We start from the raw sequence: 18,304 nt of genomic DNA on the forward strand, positions 1-18,304 counted from the left end.
CTGTTCTACGATGTGAAATAAGTTTGTTAATCATTCGTACACTCACAAGATCACAAAGAAACCTATGAACTAATTATATGTAACTTACCATTCCAATAACATTATTCAAATTATTAATATACAATATAAAATACAATACTTTAAATCAAATTAAAAAAAAAACAAAACATTTAAATCCCCAAATTCTATTTTAATTTTCCTCTCTCATTAATTCATTTATTATTAATTACCATCCATACCTCCGACATAAACTAATAAGACCTTCAAATGAGTTGACTTGTTCTCCTCAAGAGGAAAAATAAAATAAATAGAAACCCCTTGGTACTAAGATTGCCTTAAACCCTTTTCATTATCATTTTTAACTAAATTATATCCTACAATTTTCTTCCCAAATCCAGTCATTCACCTATGCGCGGATTCCAAATGAAAGTAAACTCGGCCGAATAGACGCAAGGACTTCGCTTGAATCGGAACAAAGTCGTGTTATTATGTTCTGTACAGATCGTGTTACACACTAATCCCTCTCCTTGTTCGTGGCCATTCCTGGTATCCTCAATCCCTTGAATTTTTTTATTTACCAGATCGCTTACCGTTCGATTAACACCTTAAATCTTTTCTAAATCAGCAAGTAGGGGTTAATCGAAGATTTTTCAGGGTTTCTGTATGCTAAAGGTTTGGTGTTGATTTTATTCGCAGAAATGGCTGTGAAAGTTTTCATCTTTGCGCTTTTGGTGTGCGGAGTAGCCGCGCTTTATGAGCCTATATCAGAGACCCACAGATCTGCAGCCATTGAGCTCTTTGTAAGCAAGCGGGACGGTTCTTATGGAAGGTAGCTACTACTGTCCAAACTTAATTGTTTTTAATTTTTCTTTTAACGAAGTTGCGCTAGAAATTTGACGAAAACGCGGTGTTGCATGTTGAAGTGAGGTGATTTTATACGAATTGAACTTGCGCCCTAGAATATCAAACCCTAATTTTCTCTGGCCTCCAGCTTACTTCTGCTCGATGATTAATTTGCATCATTAACATTTCACATATATATTTTAAATTTGATTAATAGTAGTTCTATGACTTGCTCCTGTCATCAGGTTCGATTGCTTATTAATTAGTCAAATGTTTTTTATTTAGCTGTTGTGACGATCGATCTTTTGAACTGATCGCATTGTGAATTTAGCTGTTGAACTGAGGCGACTTTATTTGAATTGAACTTTAAACGTAGAGACTCCAGGATTAAACGTTTAAGATTCTTTTCCTTTGGTATTAATTCATGTGACAATTTATCTGCCAATACTTGAGAGGTGTATTGAATTATTGCTTTTTTTATGATTTTTTAATTTCAGTCTGGAGGAAAGTTATCAAGCCATTCGATCTTTTGATGTTCTCGGCATTGAAGTACAAGATTCGCCTGATACATGTTTCATGGCGTTCCAATCACAGAAAGCTTCTTCAGCAACAGTGAAAGACATTTTTTATGCACTCAAGATCACGGAGATACTGAAATGTTCGCATGATGAACCCGATCATGTTGGGGTATTGTATCACACTGGCGTTGAATGCCGTGGCAGTTGATTTCATCTCAGAACTTGTAAGATCTTATAATTCTTCTTTGCTAAGTGCCTTGTCATGTGTTGTTTGTAGGCCATTTTATCAAGACTTCAATCGAGTTTGAAGGTTGCGAATTCTTTGAGAGATTACTATTATGCTATTGGAAGTCTCGTCTCCATCAAGGTACTAATTTCATTCATGAACTGTTAGTGTGGATTGCTCTTACACATGTTCTCACATAGTATTAAGACCTTGCGGGTCTCTGCCAGATCACAGAATCGCAGCCAAGCCAGCAGCGTCAAGTTTTGTTGCCTTCAACTTAGTTGACTTATGCAGCAAATTTGTGAACCAGTTTTGACTTAATCAGGTCTACTGTCTAACATATATATTATAAAACAAATGGCTTCAATCTTTTAGTAAAGGACAACTTATAAGTTAAAATCCATATACTTGAAATTGTATCGGTTTTTAGTTGAGACATTACCTTAGCAGCTGCTTCCTGAACAAGTTTTGATCATTCTACAGCAGTTGGTAGATTCTAGAATATTTCTGTTCATTTGGTAGCAGCTATATCTCAATTTTGCAGCATCTACCGCACTGCCCAACATTAATATGCGGTTATAACTGAAGCCTCTTTGCCTTATGTGCAACGGTGTTATTTGCTTACATTGTGTCTTGTGATGAATACTATGTGGCTTGCATTTGTATATTAACAATAGTCTGCATATGTGAATTGTTTATATTACTGGTGTTTTTCTTCTGTGGAAGGCAAATTAATCAAATTTATTAAATGAAATACATATTGGAATCTCAATTTATGGGTTTTTTATTTGTCAAGCCCTGCTGGGTTTTTATTGAGTATGAGTTGGAAATTAAAATGTACTATAAGTTGAGACGAGTCCAAGTCTCAATATTATGTGTTTCTGTATTGATTTTTTTTATTTATAATCAGTAAACAAACTCATTTTGGCTTATTATTTTATATTTAATGTCAGAATTCGGAATCCTTAGAATAACTTTTTATTTTTATTTTGAACAATTAGCCTTTGGTTGTTGAGTAACAATACTTAGCATATTCAAAAAGATAATAGCCACGTAATATCTATTGTTGAAAGAATTTGTAATTTGGTAAAAGGATATTAAAATAATATAAATAGTTTGGAGTTGCACAATTATCTATAGTGGGAAAACTTGGACTTGGGACTTGCAAAAACTTGGCCCAGAAAAAAACATGATCACACCAAAAAACAGAAATTAATGCATAAAGAATGGATTTATAGAACACTTAAGTCTATTTTGATTATCGATTTGAATTATACAAAAATTACATGTTTCATATGACCCTCAAATTCACAAAATTTAAACATCCAAACTTTCAAAGCATAGTTACCAGGAGACGGGTATTGATACTGGTAAGGGAGATGGGGATAGGTACTGGTATGCCATTTCCTCAAAGCTTTGGAGACGGGTACTTGAAACAGTAAATTATAAGAATAAGCTAGCATTTAAAGTATAAAAATAGATTGTATTGATATTTGATAATCATCATCATCATCATATTAAAAAATTTAAAACCATAATCACTTGGAGATGACAAAGAAACTAGGAGGGGTATCCCTTTTTTCTTTAAAATATGGTATGGGAGACGACTGTGGAGATGACTATATTTTCAATCAATTGATAAAACTTCAATGCATGCACACATCTTAAGCACTATTATTGCTTTGCTTCATATTTTTACCTCTTTGGGATTCAAGGAAATTTTCTACCGCCAAAAAAACTTGTCAACTTTTATGTATTTATGTGATATATCGGAGAAACCTCTATTAGAAGTTCTCTCATTTTCAAGAGATGCTTATAGGAGATGCTAAGAAACTTAATTTGAAATCTCCTAATGTTTGGAGATGTCTCAATATAGGTCCCCAAGATGGGGACATGCTCAAGTATGGAAGATGAGTACTGAGGTCATGGTACGAGTCTCTTGGTAACTATGGTTCAAAATCAAACATTGTATAAAATTATAAGTAATAATCCTATCTCCAATCTTTACTCGATATTCAACTGGATTTCCAATCTCAACAATCAATCTGTTTGTCTGAGTTTGCACCTGCCAAAAATGAGAATGAAGAAAAAATGGGAAAAAGGTTTTGAAATCCTTTTAGCAGCTGTGTCCAAGTCTGAAACTTGTGTGCCCAAGCCTGAAATTTGCAAGTTATGTGAGTCCCTGGTGGGTAACTCGTGGGCCAATGAAACTCGTGAGAATTTGCTGAGTTTTCTAGTTACATGATAAGGTGGCAGACAGTTCTTGTTACAAAATTTTGCATATTAATGATTTTTTTTTTTTTATTAATTTACTACTCTTCAATGTTCCAAATCTGTTGTTTAGAGCTTTAGTTTTGTTATCTTCTGACAGAATCAGGAGTGGATTTCTCAAAGTAGCACAATTCTGGAAGATGCCAGCAATATATTTGACTCTATCAAGGTGTAAATTCTCCGCCCAATTCTAAATTTTTTCATAGTTATGCATTTTTGAAGTTGAAGTTTTGAATGATGAATGTGCCTTTTCCTTAATTTTTTTCTATTCAGGAAGTAAAATTTTGTTTTAAATATTTATGTCATCTTGATTTGCAGACTTTAAGTCAAAGTGATGGAACATGGCGATATGCTTCTAGTGAGGGTGAATCTAGTCCTAATGCTGCTGGTATGCTTGCAATCATTTTTCTCTACAAATAATTTTTGAATTCTGTTTATTTAATATGATTTCATGAAGTACACTTTATCATAATGTTTGTCTTTGTAAAAGCAGTCAGATTTTGTAAGGTATATTTTATGAATAAAAATTAATATATAGATTTTGTATGCTATTTTTCCACGCATAAAAACATGAATATAGTATAAGGCATGTATTTTGATAAAAAACTAATGTTGTATGTTGTCTATGACAAAGGCATGCACAGGCATTAGGGTCAATTAAAGTACTGAACTTAACACGGTGAACTCATTTAGAGGTCCTTAGAAATTGCAAATATTATGTTGCTGGTTTCTTATCACCCATGCAAGATTCAGACTGATAATCCTCATTGCATGGAACCCTTGTCTTTGAAAATCTTATCTGTTTTCTTATAATAATTAAATCCCAATCATTCCTAATTGAACATTTCATATTGAATCTAACGAGGAATTGATTTAAATTTTAGACCCTTTATCAGTTGGCATTCAAGGTTGAACATTTCGTCCTGATTTGATGTTTCAGTGATGGGATTAATTGTTACCTTTTTTTTGGGTCACTTTAAGGGAGATTGCAAAGTGGTTGCAAATACAACATTTGTAGCAGAGAACAATCCATTGGCAGGCAGTCTCTTGTAACATGCATGGTTCTTAACTACTTGACCCATTTTTTAAGCTGAATTGGATGTTAGTCCTATCACCCCATACCATTAGGATTTGTATAACTAATAGAAGGCAGAGTAAAGAGGAAACTCAAAAAAGCTGTAAACTATTCTACTTACAAGCATATTAAAACATATATGAACTAAATCTGAAACATGCATTATTGCTTGCCTTAATAAAGTACACACAGTTTCATATTTTTTTTTTTGTGGTATGGCTTTCCTTGCCTCCCTCCGGACAGTAGTGACCACATTCACATAGCACGCAACATTTACAATGTCGTTTACCTGTTGGTTCTTTTCTATTAGTAGGCATTACTTTTGGATATGGTTTGCATGTCTTTTGGCATCTTACTAACATTTATCTGCACTGCAGGTCTTGCCTTGGAATCACTTGCTGGAGTGTTGTCATTGGCAGGGTCTCAGATTGAGAGCTCAAAGGTAAAATTTTTATATGTTTGCTCATTGTCAATTGGATGTTTTGGGACTAAAGTATATCCCCATGCTTGAATTCTATGGTTTTAAATAAAAATTTGTATGACATCTTTTTTATCATTGCATTTATTTTGTGCCAAGTTTATAATTGAAGAGCTGTGCACCTACATCGGTATATTGGATATGTCCATATGTTTTTCACTGCTGACGTTTAACATGAGATTATAAATTTATGAAATCCTCATTTTGAACTTGTCATGCATTTTGCAGTGTATTTTAAGCGTGGTTAATAACATTTCATATTTATAGACAATTTTGGAGGATATATATTTATTATGAGGCCTTATTATTGACTTGAACCTCTTGAGGCAATATTTGAAACAAATTCTTAATTTTGCCCTCTGTCAAGTTGAAGTGCAGTCACACCTATAAATAACGATTGACCATCGTTTTACTTGAGGTGATTTGTACTTTAGGAGTTGGAATTGACTCTTGAGGTGATTTGCACATTATGAGTTGGAATTGAATGATACACAGTTTCCCTCTTTGGTTTTTTTAAAGTATAGATAAATGTATTCTTTTAGTCTATACCAAGTCTGATGCAGATTTGATGCATGAGATCCCCCTTGTAGAAGCCTTCTAGGGGATTGTTTTTCCATTTACCTTACATAATGTTTAAATCTGTACCTCAATAGGTTCTGGCCCTTTGACTAAGCAAGTGATAAATCCATATTTATGATTCCATCTAGGCCTGGAAGTAGACTCACTCATGGACATTCCAAATTATAATTATTCTTGCAGATATAGGTAGATAAATTTTGAGTGGAAATACAAAGTATGTATCTAAACATTCATTTGGCACTTGCAAATTTCTCATTGGGTATTTTCAGTTTTTAATAATGTTAATGCCTGCCTGTTAGTTGCAGTGATGTTAGTTCATTTAGCTTTAGGATATCTAGGATAAGGTTTGATTATATTTGAAATTTTGTCCATTCATCCCAGTTCCTTTTCTATAGGGCTAAGATATTACTTTGATAAGTCACTATTTTTGTTTTAATTTATGTTTGGGGAGGAGGTGAGGTAGAGCTCGTTACCTTTCCTTTTAACTCTTATTATTTCTCCTAGTGGGAGCTTAAAGCCCTCACCTTCCTTGGGGTTATCACCAAGGACTGACCAGGCTAATCATATATCCAATAAAATGGATTGTAACAGAGAAGAGTAGCTCAACTTCTATGCAAAGATGACACCTATATCATCTTATAATCAATCTATCAAACTCTTGTTCTGTAAAAAAGGAATAGCCTTTTAGCTACTCAACAATGGAACAATAGGAGGGAATGAAAAGGCACATCGAGGGTTTGAGGATGTGTATCAGGGAATAGATGTTTGAGGGGTCTTTGGAAATGCTATTACCATCATTCTATGTTAGTAAGTATATTCATTTGCTATTTGTCTCTCTTACACAGGTCTTCCTACATAGACTTATTAGGTTGTATATGAAGTATAACTAGGATGATGCAGCCAGTTCCCCAATTGAATCTTATTTTGTATATAATCATTTATGACCTTGCATTGCTTTAGTCTAGATGTTAAAACAGAAGTTTAGTGACAAGATCTTGATGCTCTTTTCTTAAGCATCCATTAATTTGTTTTAATAACACATCTCTTGATGTATATGTGTGTTATTAATGTTCTTTTATCCGAGTTTGTCCAGGTAGACATCATGCCCTCCCATGCCAATGATATTTTGAACTTCATGTTAGGGTTGCCTAGGTGCTACTAACTGCTCAAATTTGTTAAATCAAATGAAATAATTATCAAACATAAAAAACTATCATAAAGTTTCCATCACTTGAGAATTATTTAGTACGAAATATTTCTTTTAGAACAGAGTCACTAATTTATATTTTTCATGTTGAATGTACTTGTAACATATGAATCATAATGTTATATATGTTCAAGTATTGTATTTTTTGGGATTATATGTTCTAATACTAAAGACTATTTGACCCTTTCTTGTAGATTGGTTCGATCAAGAATGACATAATCAAGCTATTTGATGGCCTTGAAGGTTATGGTATGTCTTTCATTACCGTTTATCATATCTCTCTTAGACCTTAGTTTATAGGATTTTTCCGTCTTTGTTATCCTATTTTATTAGGTAATTTAAACATATTGGAAGATCAACATTATATGGAAAGTGTAGTGTAAAGAGCAATATAAGTAGGAACAATATATAAAGGAATCTAATGGAGGTTAGCCTAGCCGCAAATGAAGATATCTCACCATATTCCATGACACCATTCCCTCAACCTGGGAGTAGCCTTTAGCTATCAATCGAGTTTTGTACCTCTCCAACTTACCATGTGTTGTAAATTTCTTTTTGAATGTGAATACACAATCAATTCCCTTAGATAGCTCAACTATGTCCTAAGTCTCATATTTGTTTAAGGCTTCACATCTTCTCATGACCGCCAACCAAGCCTAATGCTCTTTTGAAGATGGAGCTTCTTTCACACATCTAGGTTCATTGTTGGAACTTAGTATGTGATAATGTAAATACACAGTAGAAATTAGGTGGGTTATACTTTATAATAGGTCTTGGTTGTCTAGTGAAACTTCTTAAAGGTGTAACAAGAGGCTCATGTTGTTTTTTCATTCAGACTTTTCTCCGAACCTTCTACCCCTACCTATCCTAGTTGTTTTCCATATGCATCTTTCTTCCCTTCGTTTGTAGTTTCAAGATGTACAGTCTTCTTTGATTTATCTTAAGGCTGTTCAAGATTTCAAAATACTCTAAGCCTTGAAATTTAGCTTAGATCGCTTCTCTTTTAGAATTTTAACATAAGCCACACTATTGATATGGGGAAATAAAAAATTGATGGTCTCTTATTTATCCATATCTCATAGGGTGTCTTGTTGACAAGAGCAAAAGTTGGAGATGTGTTTACTAGATGTCAAGCAGCATTGGTAGCCTCAACTCAAAATGATTGATTTAGCTTAGCACTACTTATAGTTATATGCTTCATGTTTTGTCTATCAAGGTTGTGTTCATCTGTTTTGCCACTCCAAGTTGTCTTCTGCATAACAATTCTTGCATGTTTGCAATAATCATCAAACTCCCTCATGTAATCACAACCATTATTATATCTTAAAATCTTTATTTTCTTGTCTGCCTTTTTACCAATGCCGTAAATTTTTTAGACTAATAGAATACACCAAATTTATGCTTCAGAATATAAATATATGTGCATTTTTAAAAATCATCAATATATTTAACAAGATTGATAGATTTACCAATGGAGGGGACATTAACTTGATCAATTATATCAGTGCAAATCACTTCCAATACTTCCTTTTCTCTAAATCTACTATACTTAAAAATAACTCTATGTTGTTTACCAAACAAAATGTTCACAGAAATCAAAGTCAACAATATAACTAACAAGCTATCTCCCATCTTTTTACTAATTAGGGTTTCAAGACCTTTTTCTCCAATTTGACCCATTCTATTGTGCCACAACTTACGTTGAACTTACAGATGCAAAATTACAATAAGTTGCTGCATCAACTTTGAATAGGGTTCCACACTGGATGCCTTTAACTTAAATCAATTTTCTAGTGCCAGGGAATGGAGCTGACATGCCCAGTTTTGCCTCTACTGGTGATCTGATAGCCTTGGAATGTTGTCCTGTGACCGAATGTATTTCCTTTTGCTCCTAGTGCTCCCTGAAATCAATCTCCTGTTGCTTTGCTGGTTTAGAATGGCACACAGCAAAGGAAGACCGATTGCTGTCTGTAGATGCGTCCACCAGTGATCACTAATTCCAATCCTGCATTTCATTTCTACTCAGATGATTGGAATGCAACTGAAATAAGGGAGAGTTACAGATAGGGGTGACATCCTGCCTGGTCGTTGTGTTCCAGGGGTTTCATCCTAGAAAACAAAGAATGCATCGGTTGCACCAGCGAACATAAATCTTTGATGCCTTCTTACTCATGCTGAGCCATATTAATAACTTTCACCACCAAGCTCGGCGAAGACAAAGAATGTTGGCTCAGCAAGCAAAAATAAACTTGGCCCAAATGCACGTTAGAATAAGATTATTTGATAATATATATTTAGTTTATTTAATAATTTATTGTTTATTCAATTAAAATGACTTAGCAAATCAAAAGGGTGTTAACCAACACCTGCTAGATGATTGGCTGGCTGACCCAGCCTAACTTGGGGTCATCACACGTGATGAGACCACAACCCTTTTGTAAGTTGGCTAGATTTTTCTCAGCATTCTGATTGCAGCCATTGGCTAGAAAGCTCTCAGAGAACACTTTCTAGTGATGCTAGAATCACTATGATTGAACACTTATCCTATACAAATGATCTCCTCTAAGTATGAATCAGTTTTCTTAGATTCCAGAAGAACACTTCGGAATCTGCAAGAATCCCTCATTTCGCTTTACCAAAATTGCTACTCTAGTACCAATTGTTATGAACCAATTATCTAAAATATAGGAAAATGGTGGAATAATATTATAATAACATAAAGTACATACACAAGAGATGTGTGATGGGCCAGTGTGCTTTAATATTCAATATACTGAAAAAAAGAAGTATTTTTAAGAAAGTGTCATATATAAAAAAATTGCACTTCTTGTCATCACATCACCTGCCCAATCTGAGTTGTTGTATCTAATTAAAGAACCACTGACTGGTGTTTTGTATTCGATTCTAAAAGCATAGGTGCGTGTAATATACCTTAAATTATGTCTGTTTGCCTGTGAATGAGGAACCATGGTATCTTGTATGAATCAAAAGACTAAACTGACAACATGAGCAATAGCAGCTTAATTAAGAGTGTGTTAAAAAAGGTTGCCATCCAACTGCTGACAAACAACCCAGGAACTATTTCATTTTAACAGACTATCAACTTGACTCTGGAATGAAAGTTGTTGGAGGAGGAGATTTGAAATTATCTATTCTATCAAGGAGCACAATTCACTGCCAAAGCTCTTATCTTTCTGATTGAAGGAAGACTACAGCATATTGTATTGATTCATTAACAATATTGAATTCTTAACTATTTGGAAGTGAAAAATTTATTACTGAATACAGTGATCAAAATTACAAGAAATATTGCAAACACAGATAGTGCAAATTTTAATGCAAAGAGACTCTTTTGGTGTGGAGAACTCCACAGTGAAAAATACTTCTTTATTTTCAAGCATATCTTAGCATAGTTACAGTTCCTTGGAATGATTATAATGTGGTTTCTTGTTTACAAAATTCTACACAGATCTCATTTTTACTATTTTTGTATTTTGACAAATAGAGATATTCCACATTGATTTTCTTGATTATCAATTGGCTGAGAATACAGTGCCTGTCTTGGATTAGATTCTTTCTTTTTTTTTAGTTGATATCCAATGATTGCAGCGACCTGAAACTGAACCATATTTTGTCATCATTTTCTTTAAAAATCTTCAGCTTTGAGACTTGTTGCCCTATGATCTTGCAAGAGGCTGCATCTTCTGATGTTGTGATGGGAAATACAGATAAATAATTTGTTGGTTGGTTTGGTTCACAACTAAGACTTGTCAAACTAGCAGGTTAAATTTGAACTGTCTTGTTTTCTGGTCAACAAGTAGATCCCAAAATACATTGAACAAAAATACAAAAACTTCATTGAATCTTTTTGGTCAAGAGTACTCCATAGTGAAAATCTGGAACTGGTATATTAAATTTATTTTCTTTGCAGTCAATTATAACATCGCTACAGAGATATCAGTTTCCTTTAGAATGACGATAATGCAAGGAGCCCTGGGACACATCCCCGACGCTTTTTGGGGGCATCCTTGTTACACTCACACATGGGCGGACACCAGCTGACACCAAAACTTCTCCCCCTTTCCCATGCCGTCCTTGTCCTTGAAACTTGGGGCACCATAGCTGTAATGTGATTCCTCATTTACAAATTTCTACACATGCATACATATATATATCTCCACACACACACACATATACATATATATGTATGGATATGTGTACATACATACATGTCACTATAGAGATATCAGTTTCCTTTTGAATGACGATAATGCAGGGAGCCCCTGTAATGTTCCCGGTTGGGGATTGGGTTATTTGGCGTCCAAGTCCTGCAAACAAACGTTAGTGTACAAACAATATGGAAGGTAATTAAACATATATATTTATTTGTGTAATTATACTAGAAAGAATGTGATACGTTATTCTACCTATTCAACAAATAATGTAAACTAATTTATTGTTATCTATAAAAAGGATACAATACTTAGTTGGACCTTACCTGGATTGACCCAATCCTCTATTGAGAAACACTTCTTAGTTAGGAGCAATCAAAGATGTCGTCCTCCTAAGGTCTCTATTTGGGATCTCTATTAATGAGTGAAATCATCAATGCTCTCAAGCTTGGCAGAGATCCCACCCTTGCTCAAGCCCCTCTAGCTCTAACATATGCATATGGTTTAATCTCTACGATATATATCGTCTCTAAGAGATTCTCTATGAATCTCTCTCTGGATTCCTCTGGGAATCTTGGCATTCAACCCTGCTCTGAAATGCCTCAATGATTCCTAGCTCTGTAAATTTCCTCTGAAGTAATCTCTATTTCCTCTATTTTAATTTTGAGTGTATCTCTACAGTCTTATGGTAATTTGTTTTTGTTTTTAACATTACTATTATAATATAATCCTGAAAGTATCCCTGTTTCTAGAAATGTTATTATAATTTTGGGTGCATCTCTATGTTGCTAATTCTGAATATATCCCTGCAACGTTGATTCTAAATGCATCTCTGTTATTTTAGAATGCATCTCTGTTTTTGATCGGCTATTCTATTTAAGTCTATCTTGCTATGATTCGATTCTATACGATATTATTTTTGAGATATTTGCTATGGCTTAGGGTGAACCACTTACAGATTACTTGTTGGAGGTGTATCCTGGATATGCTGGGAACGCTTCCCTCTTCCCACGATTTGCTTCCAACCCGCTATTCTACTTCCTATCCCCTTTTTTTTCCTTAGCGCAACCTCGTGGTCCTTATGTATTCTGCTTGGTTCCCATCAAGGGGCGTGACTCCTGTGCGTGCCTCCTGTGCGTGACTATTGTATTTTTGTTTGCCTATGTTTAATTTTTTCGTGACTTAAGGTTTTGTTTCTTTATTTTAATTCGTTACCCGCTCCAATGCTCCTTAACATTATTTTATCCTTAATGATTTACGGGTTACTTTCTTATTTATTTGTTTCATCATTATTAATTTATATTTACTAAGATTTATTCTTTATTAATTATTATTTGTCCCTCATGTTAGTTGTAGCATTTAATTAAAAGGTGATATATATATATATATATATATATATATATATATATATATATATATATATATATATATATATATATATATATATATATATATATATATAAGAAATGAATAATAATTAAATAATAATTAATAATTATTTATTTATTAATAATTAAAAATTGTTGTGTATTTGACGAGGATAAGGTATCAGGATATCATATTTACATTAATCGGGGGTCATTGCAGTCCCTCCCTCCCGACTTTGCTTGTCCTCAAGCATTTTAAGAGCCTCTTCCTTCTCCCAAGTAGCATCTTCATTGGGTAGTCCTTTCCATTTGATTAGGATCTCTTTCACGGTTCGGTTCCTCAATTTCTTTTCTCTAGTATCAATGATGACTTCAGGCTCTAGAATAAGTTGTCCCTCATCGTCAAGAGGGGGCAGTGTTTCACATGGTACCACTTGTTGTCCCAAAACTCTTTTTAATCTGGATACATGAAATACATTGTGAATTCGGCTATCTTTGGGAAGCTCTAATTCATAGGCCACTTCTCCTACCTTCCGTGTCACACGGTACGGTCCATAGAATCGGGGTTTGAGTTTCTCTGTCCCATTCTTTTTGATGGATGTCTGTTTATATGGTTGCAGCCACAAGAAGACTAGATCCCCTACTTCAAATGATCTCTCCACTCGCTTCTTGTTTGCATAGAATTTTTGCTGATTTTGGGCATGATGTAAATTGTCTTTGAGAGCTTTCACGAGGTCAATGTTCTTTTGGATAAACTCTTGAGCACTAGGTACTTTGCTATCTTGGGTGTTCAATCCTCCAAAAGATGGGGCTTCATAACTATATAGTGCTTTGAATGGACTCATCCCTATCGACAAATGGTGGGTGGTATTATAACAATATTCTCCCAGATGCAACCATCTAATCCAACTTGTTTGTTGGCCCGTGACATAGTTCCTTAAGTACCCTTCTATCCACTTATTTACTACCTCTGTTTGCCCGTCAGTCTGGGGGTGGTAACTGGTGCTTGGTGTTAATGTTGTTCCTGCTAACCTGAAAAGTTCTTGCCAGAATTTGCTAAGGAATTTACTATCTTTGTCACTTACAATGTTCCGGGGAAGCCCGTGGAGGCGGAAGACTTCTCTAAAGAATAGTTTTGCTATTTGTTGTGCTTTAAACTCTGAGGAGGTAGGGAAAAAGTGAGCATATTTTGTGAGTCTGTCTACTACTACATAAATGCTGTCTTTCCCTTGAACTTTGGGTAATCCTGTGATAAAATCCATAGATATACTTTCCCATTTCAGGCTTGGGATAGGGAGTGGTTGTAATAGTCCTGCCGGATGTGATAATTCTGTTTTATTCTGCTGACATGTCATGCATTCCTGTACATATTTGTAGACGTCCTTCTTTAGTCCCTTCCATGAGTATTTTTCTCTTATATGTTTGTATGTTTTATAGTACCCTTGGTGTCCAGCTAGAGGGCTATCATGATACTCCCTCAGAATGTTGTCTTTCATTTTAGATTTAGAGGTTAGATATAGCCTACCTTTGTAGAGGATAACACCATCCCAAACTCCGAATTCCTCACTAGGCATCTTTCCTTCCATAATCTCGGCAGTCAAAGGGTCTTTGGCGTATTCTGCTATTATATCTTTTTTCCAATCCTTTGTAATTTCAGTGATAGTGTTGATGTGGGGTCGTCGGGACAAGGCATCTGCAGCTCCGTTATTCACTTCTTGAACATACTCTATATCAAAATCATATGCTTGGACCCTACTCACCCATTTCTGTTGTCTATCATTTAGGTCCCTCTCGCTCAGGGAGAAGCGCAAGCTGTTATGGTCTGTTTTCACCAGGAACTTCCCACATACCAGGTATTGCCAAAACTTTGCTAAGGCGTGCATTATGGCCAGCATTTCTTTATCATAGATGGAATAGTGTTTCTCTATTTCTGTGAGCTTGCGGCTCTCGAAGGCTATCGGGTGTTTCTTTTGCATAAGGACAGCCCCGATACCTTCCCTTGATGCATCACACTGTAGTTCAAATGGTATGGAGAAGTCAGGAATGGCCAATATTGGGCATGAACTCATGGCTTCCTTGAGTTGTTCAAAGGCTTGTTGGGTTCTGTCGCTCCATGAAAATGCTCCCTTTTTGGTCAAGTCTGTGAGCGGGGCCGCTATCTTGGAGAATCCTTTTACGAATCGTCGGTAATAACTGCATAACCCCACAAAACCTCTAGGTTGTGTGAGAGTTTTGGGTCTGGACCATTCCTTGATGGCTCTGATTTTTTCTTCATCCACACTTACCCCTTCCGCATTAATTTTATGCCCTAGGTAGAGTATTTTTTAAGGCCAAACTCACATTTCGAGATTTTGGCATATGGTGACTTTGTCTCTAGTATATTCAGCACTTCCTCAATATGTTTGAGATGTTCCTCCCATGTTTTGCTGTAAATGAGAATGTCGTCAAAAAATATGAGAAGGAACTTCCTTAATTGTTGCCTGAAGGTGTGATTCATACAAGATTGAAAGGTGGCTGGAGCATTCGTAAGTCCAAATAGAAGCACTAAAAATTCGAAATGCCCATAATGACATCTAAAGGCTGTTTTTTGTACATCTTCCTCCCTCATTCCGATTTGATGGTATCCCGACCTTAAATCAATCTTGGAAAAATAACAAGCTCCATGTAGTTCATCCATCAGCTCGTAGATCCTAGGGATAGGATATCTATTTTTTTATGGTTTTCTTATTTAATGCTCTATAATCAATACACATTCTCATGGTCCCATCTTTCTTCTTGACTAACACCACTGATGAGGCAAAAGGACTGCTGCTGGGCTGAATGTGACCCATTTCCAATAGCTCCTTAATGGTTTTCTCAATTTCTTCTTTAAACTTGTGGGGGTGTCTATAAGGTGTGGTAATCACTGGTTTTGCTCCTTCTTCTAATTCAATAGAATGTTCAAAACCTCTTTTTGGGGGAAGGCCGGGTGGAATGTCTCCAAAAACTTTTTTGTATCTTTCAAGGATGGGTTGGACATCTATATGGACTCTTTGTTCATCTGAAGGAGTTTTATCTAGTATCATGCATTGAGCTACCCATTCACTTTGATCATGTCTAAGGATTTGTTCAATTTTATTACAAGATACTAGCTTGGGACACCCATCTGGCATGCCTTTTAAGATTACTTCTTTTCCTTCATGCTCAAAACATATTTCTAAATTAGGGCTATCCATAATAAAACGCCCCAAAGAATTTACCCATGGCATTCCAAGGATAACGTCTTTTTGTATGTTTGCTACATAAAAATCTCTTCTGATTGTATGTTTCCCAAAAGTGATTTCCACTTGAGGGACTATTTTTGTACGTTGATTTATGGATCCATCTGCAAGGGCGACCTTAAATCCTGGAAAGTTTTGGGTTTTTAGTCTTCTTTTTGCCACCAAGTGTTGGCTAATAAAATCATGCGAAGCGCCTGTGTCTACTAAGGCAACCACCTTCTGTCCTTTAAGAGTTCCCTTAATTCGAAAAGGTCTATTCATGTTCTGAGTGATGACTGCCAGTGATCCCTCTGTTTCGTTGGTCTTAGCCCTCTTGCTAAATTTTTCTATTTGGTTTACTCTGCCTCTCTTACATTGATGCCCTCTTTCCCAATGCTCTCTACATTTGAAACATAAATTTTTTTTCATTAATTCATCCCTCTTTTGACACCTATGTCCTGCACTCCAGGGCTCCATACATAAATAACATGGTTTCTCTAAATTGTTTTTCCTTGAATCATCTCTTCGGTAGGATGGTTTGGAGGGGTACACCTTTGTCTTTTTTTGGATTGGTTAGACTCAACCCTTCTTGCTTTCCTGATAGCCTCGGCTAAATTTTGGGGTTCGAATGGTTTCACTACATTTTTGGTTATGTCTTTGAGCCCCTCTATAAACATATGAGTTAGTCGCTTCTGGGATAGGTCAGGAATCATAACAGATAATTCTTGGAATTTGCTAATAAATTCATCCACTGTGCCAGTTTGTTTGAGGAGCACTAATTCTTGTAAGTACCATTCGGAGTCCTTTTCGTCAAATCTGCTGGTAAGTTTTTGAGAGAATTCCCCGTAGGAGTTTATACTTTGATGACCTAGGGAAACAAGTCCATTATGCCACCATTCATGAGCTGCTCCTTCTAGGTGGAGAATCACAAATTGGAGAGCGTTCTCTTCTGTCATGGGCCTTAGAGTGAAATAGGTATTTAGTTTTTGTAACCATGCATGGGCTGTGAGTTTCCCTGATCCGTCAAAGTTGGGAAGGGATACTTTATTCACTTTGTGTTGGAGTTCTTTATTCTTATGTTTCCGGGGTGCTTCCCTACGCTTGTCCTCACAGAAATCTCTAAATGATACCACTTCCCTGGTATGAGGATCTAAATCGGCATATGCTCTTCCAATGTCCTCAGTGCTAATTCTATGTTGTCCTATCCCCTCCTCTTCCTGAGATGCTTCATTGTGAGGTAGGAATTGGGGTTGAGGCACCTTGGACGTTGAGCATTCATTATTATTCTCTGAATGATTAGAGCTAGTATCCCTTTTTTCAGAAGTATGCCCTTTATTGGTTGAGTTTCCCATAGATTTCAAAGCTTGTAGGATGGCCTGATTAGATTCTTTCATCTCCTTAATCAGGGTGTGATTTGTTTGTTCCAAATAAGATCTCATCTCATTGGCGAATTCGTTCATGTTGGGTTTCTTCCTCCTCTGGTAGACTAACATAAACTCCATAGGATGGCAGGATTATGCTCTGATACCATTTTAATGTTCCTTGTTGGGGATTGGGTTATTTGGCGTCCAAGTCCTGCAAACAAACGTTAGTGTACAAACAATATGGAAGGTAATTAAACATATATATTTATTTGTGTAATTATACTAGAAAGAATGTGATACGTTATTCTACCTATTCAACAAATAATGTAAACTAATTTATTGTTATCTATAAAAAGGATACAATACTTAGTTGGACCTTACCTGGATTGACCCAATCCTCTATTGAGAAACACTTCTCAGTTAGGAGCAATCAAAGATGTCGTCCTATTAATGAGTGAAATCATTAATGCTCTCAAGCTTGGCAGAGATCCCACCCCTGCTCAAGCCCCTCTAGCTCTAACATATGCATATGGTTTAATCTCTATGATATATATTGTCTCTAAGAGATTCTCTATGAATCTCTCTCTGGATTCCTCTGGGAATCCTGGCATTTAACCCTGCTTTGAAATGCCTCAATGATTCCTAGCTTTGTAAATTTCCTCTGAAGTAATCTCTATTTCCTCTATTTTAATTCTGAGTGTATCTCTACAGTCTTATGGTAATTTGTTTTTGTTTTTAACATTACTATTATAATATAACCCTGATAGCAATATCATATTATCATATTTATTTAATCAAGTTTTAATCCGTTTCATTTAGCTTTTAAAAGTTAAATTTATATTTATATTTATATTTAGTTTTTTTATTTAGAATATATATATCTTTTTTATATTTATTTAGTCTCTTATTTATATAATTATTTATAAATCACCATGAGGATGAAATTGAATAATATATATATATAT

At 35.3% G+C, this 18,304-nt stretch overlaps 1 protein-coding gene across 1 annotated transcript in view; it reads left to right on the forward strand.

Annotated features, from left to right (window-relative positions):
* Nucleotides 1-296: 296 nt before the first annotated feature.
* LOC131054361 (dolichyl-diphosphooligosaccharide--protein glycosyltransferase subunit 2) overlaps nucleotides 297-18,304 on the forward strand; it is a 44,806-nt gene continuing 26,798 nt past the window's right edge. Inside the window, exons 1-8 of the mRNA XM_057988859.1 lie at nucleotides 297-546; nucleotides 697-829; nucleotides 1,341-1,530; nucleotides 1,639-1,728; nucleotides 3,959-4,027; nucleotides 4,177-4,246; nucleotides 5,311-5,375; nucleotides 7,392-7,446. Coding sequence (XP_057844842.1) covers nucleotides 699-829; nucleotides 1,341-1,530; nucleotides 1,639-1,728; nucleotides 3,959-4,027; nucleotides 4,177-4,246; nucleotides 5,311-5,375; nucleotides 7,392-7,446 — 670 coding nt within the window. The 5' untranslated portion in view covers nucleotides 297-546; nucleotides 697-698. The remainder of the gene's footprint in view (nucleotides 547-696; nucleotides 830-1,340; nucleotides 1,531-1,638; nucleotides 1,729-3,958; nucleotides 4,028-4,176; nucleotides 4,247-5,310; nucleotides 5,376-7,391; nucleotides 7,447-18,304) is intronic.

Source organism: Cryptomeria japonica, chromosome 3 (genome assembly GCF_030272615.1).
Source record: "Cryptomeria japonica chromosome 3, Sugi_1.0, whole genome shotgun sequence".
In the NCBI taxonomy this organism is placed as follows: domain Eukaryota; kingdom Viridiplantae; phylum Streptophyta; class Pinopsida; order Cupressales; family Cupressaceae; genus Cryptomeria; species Cryptomeria japonica.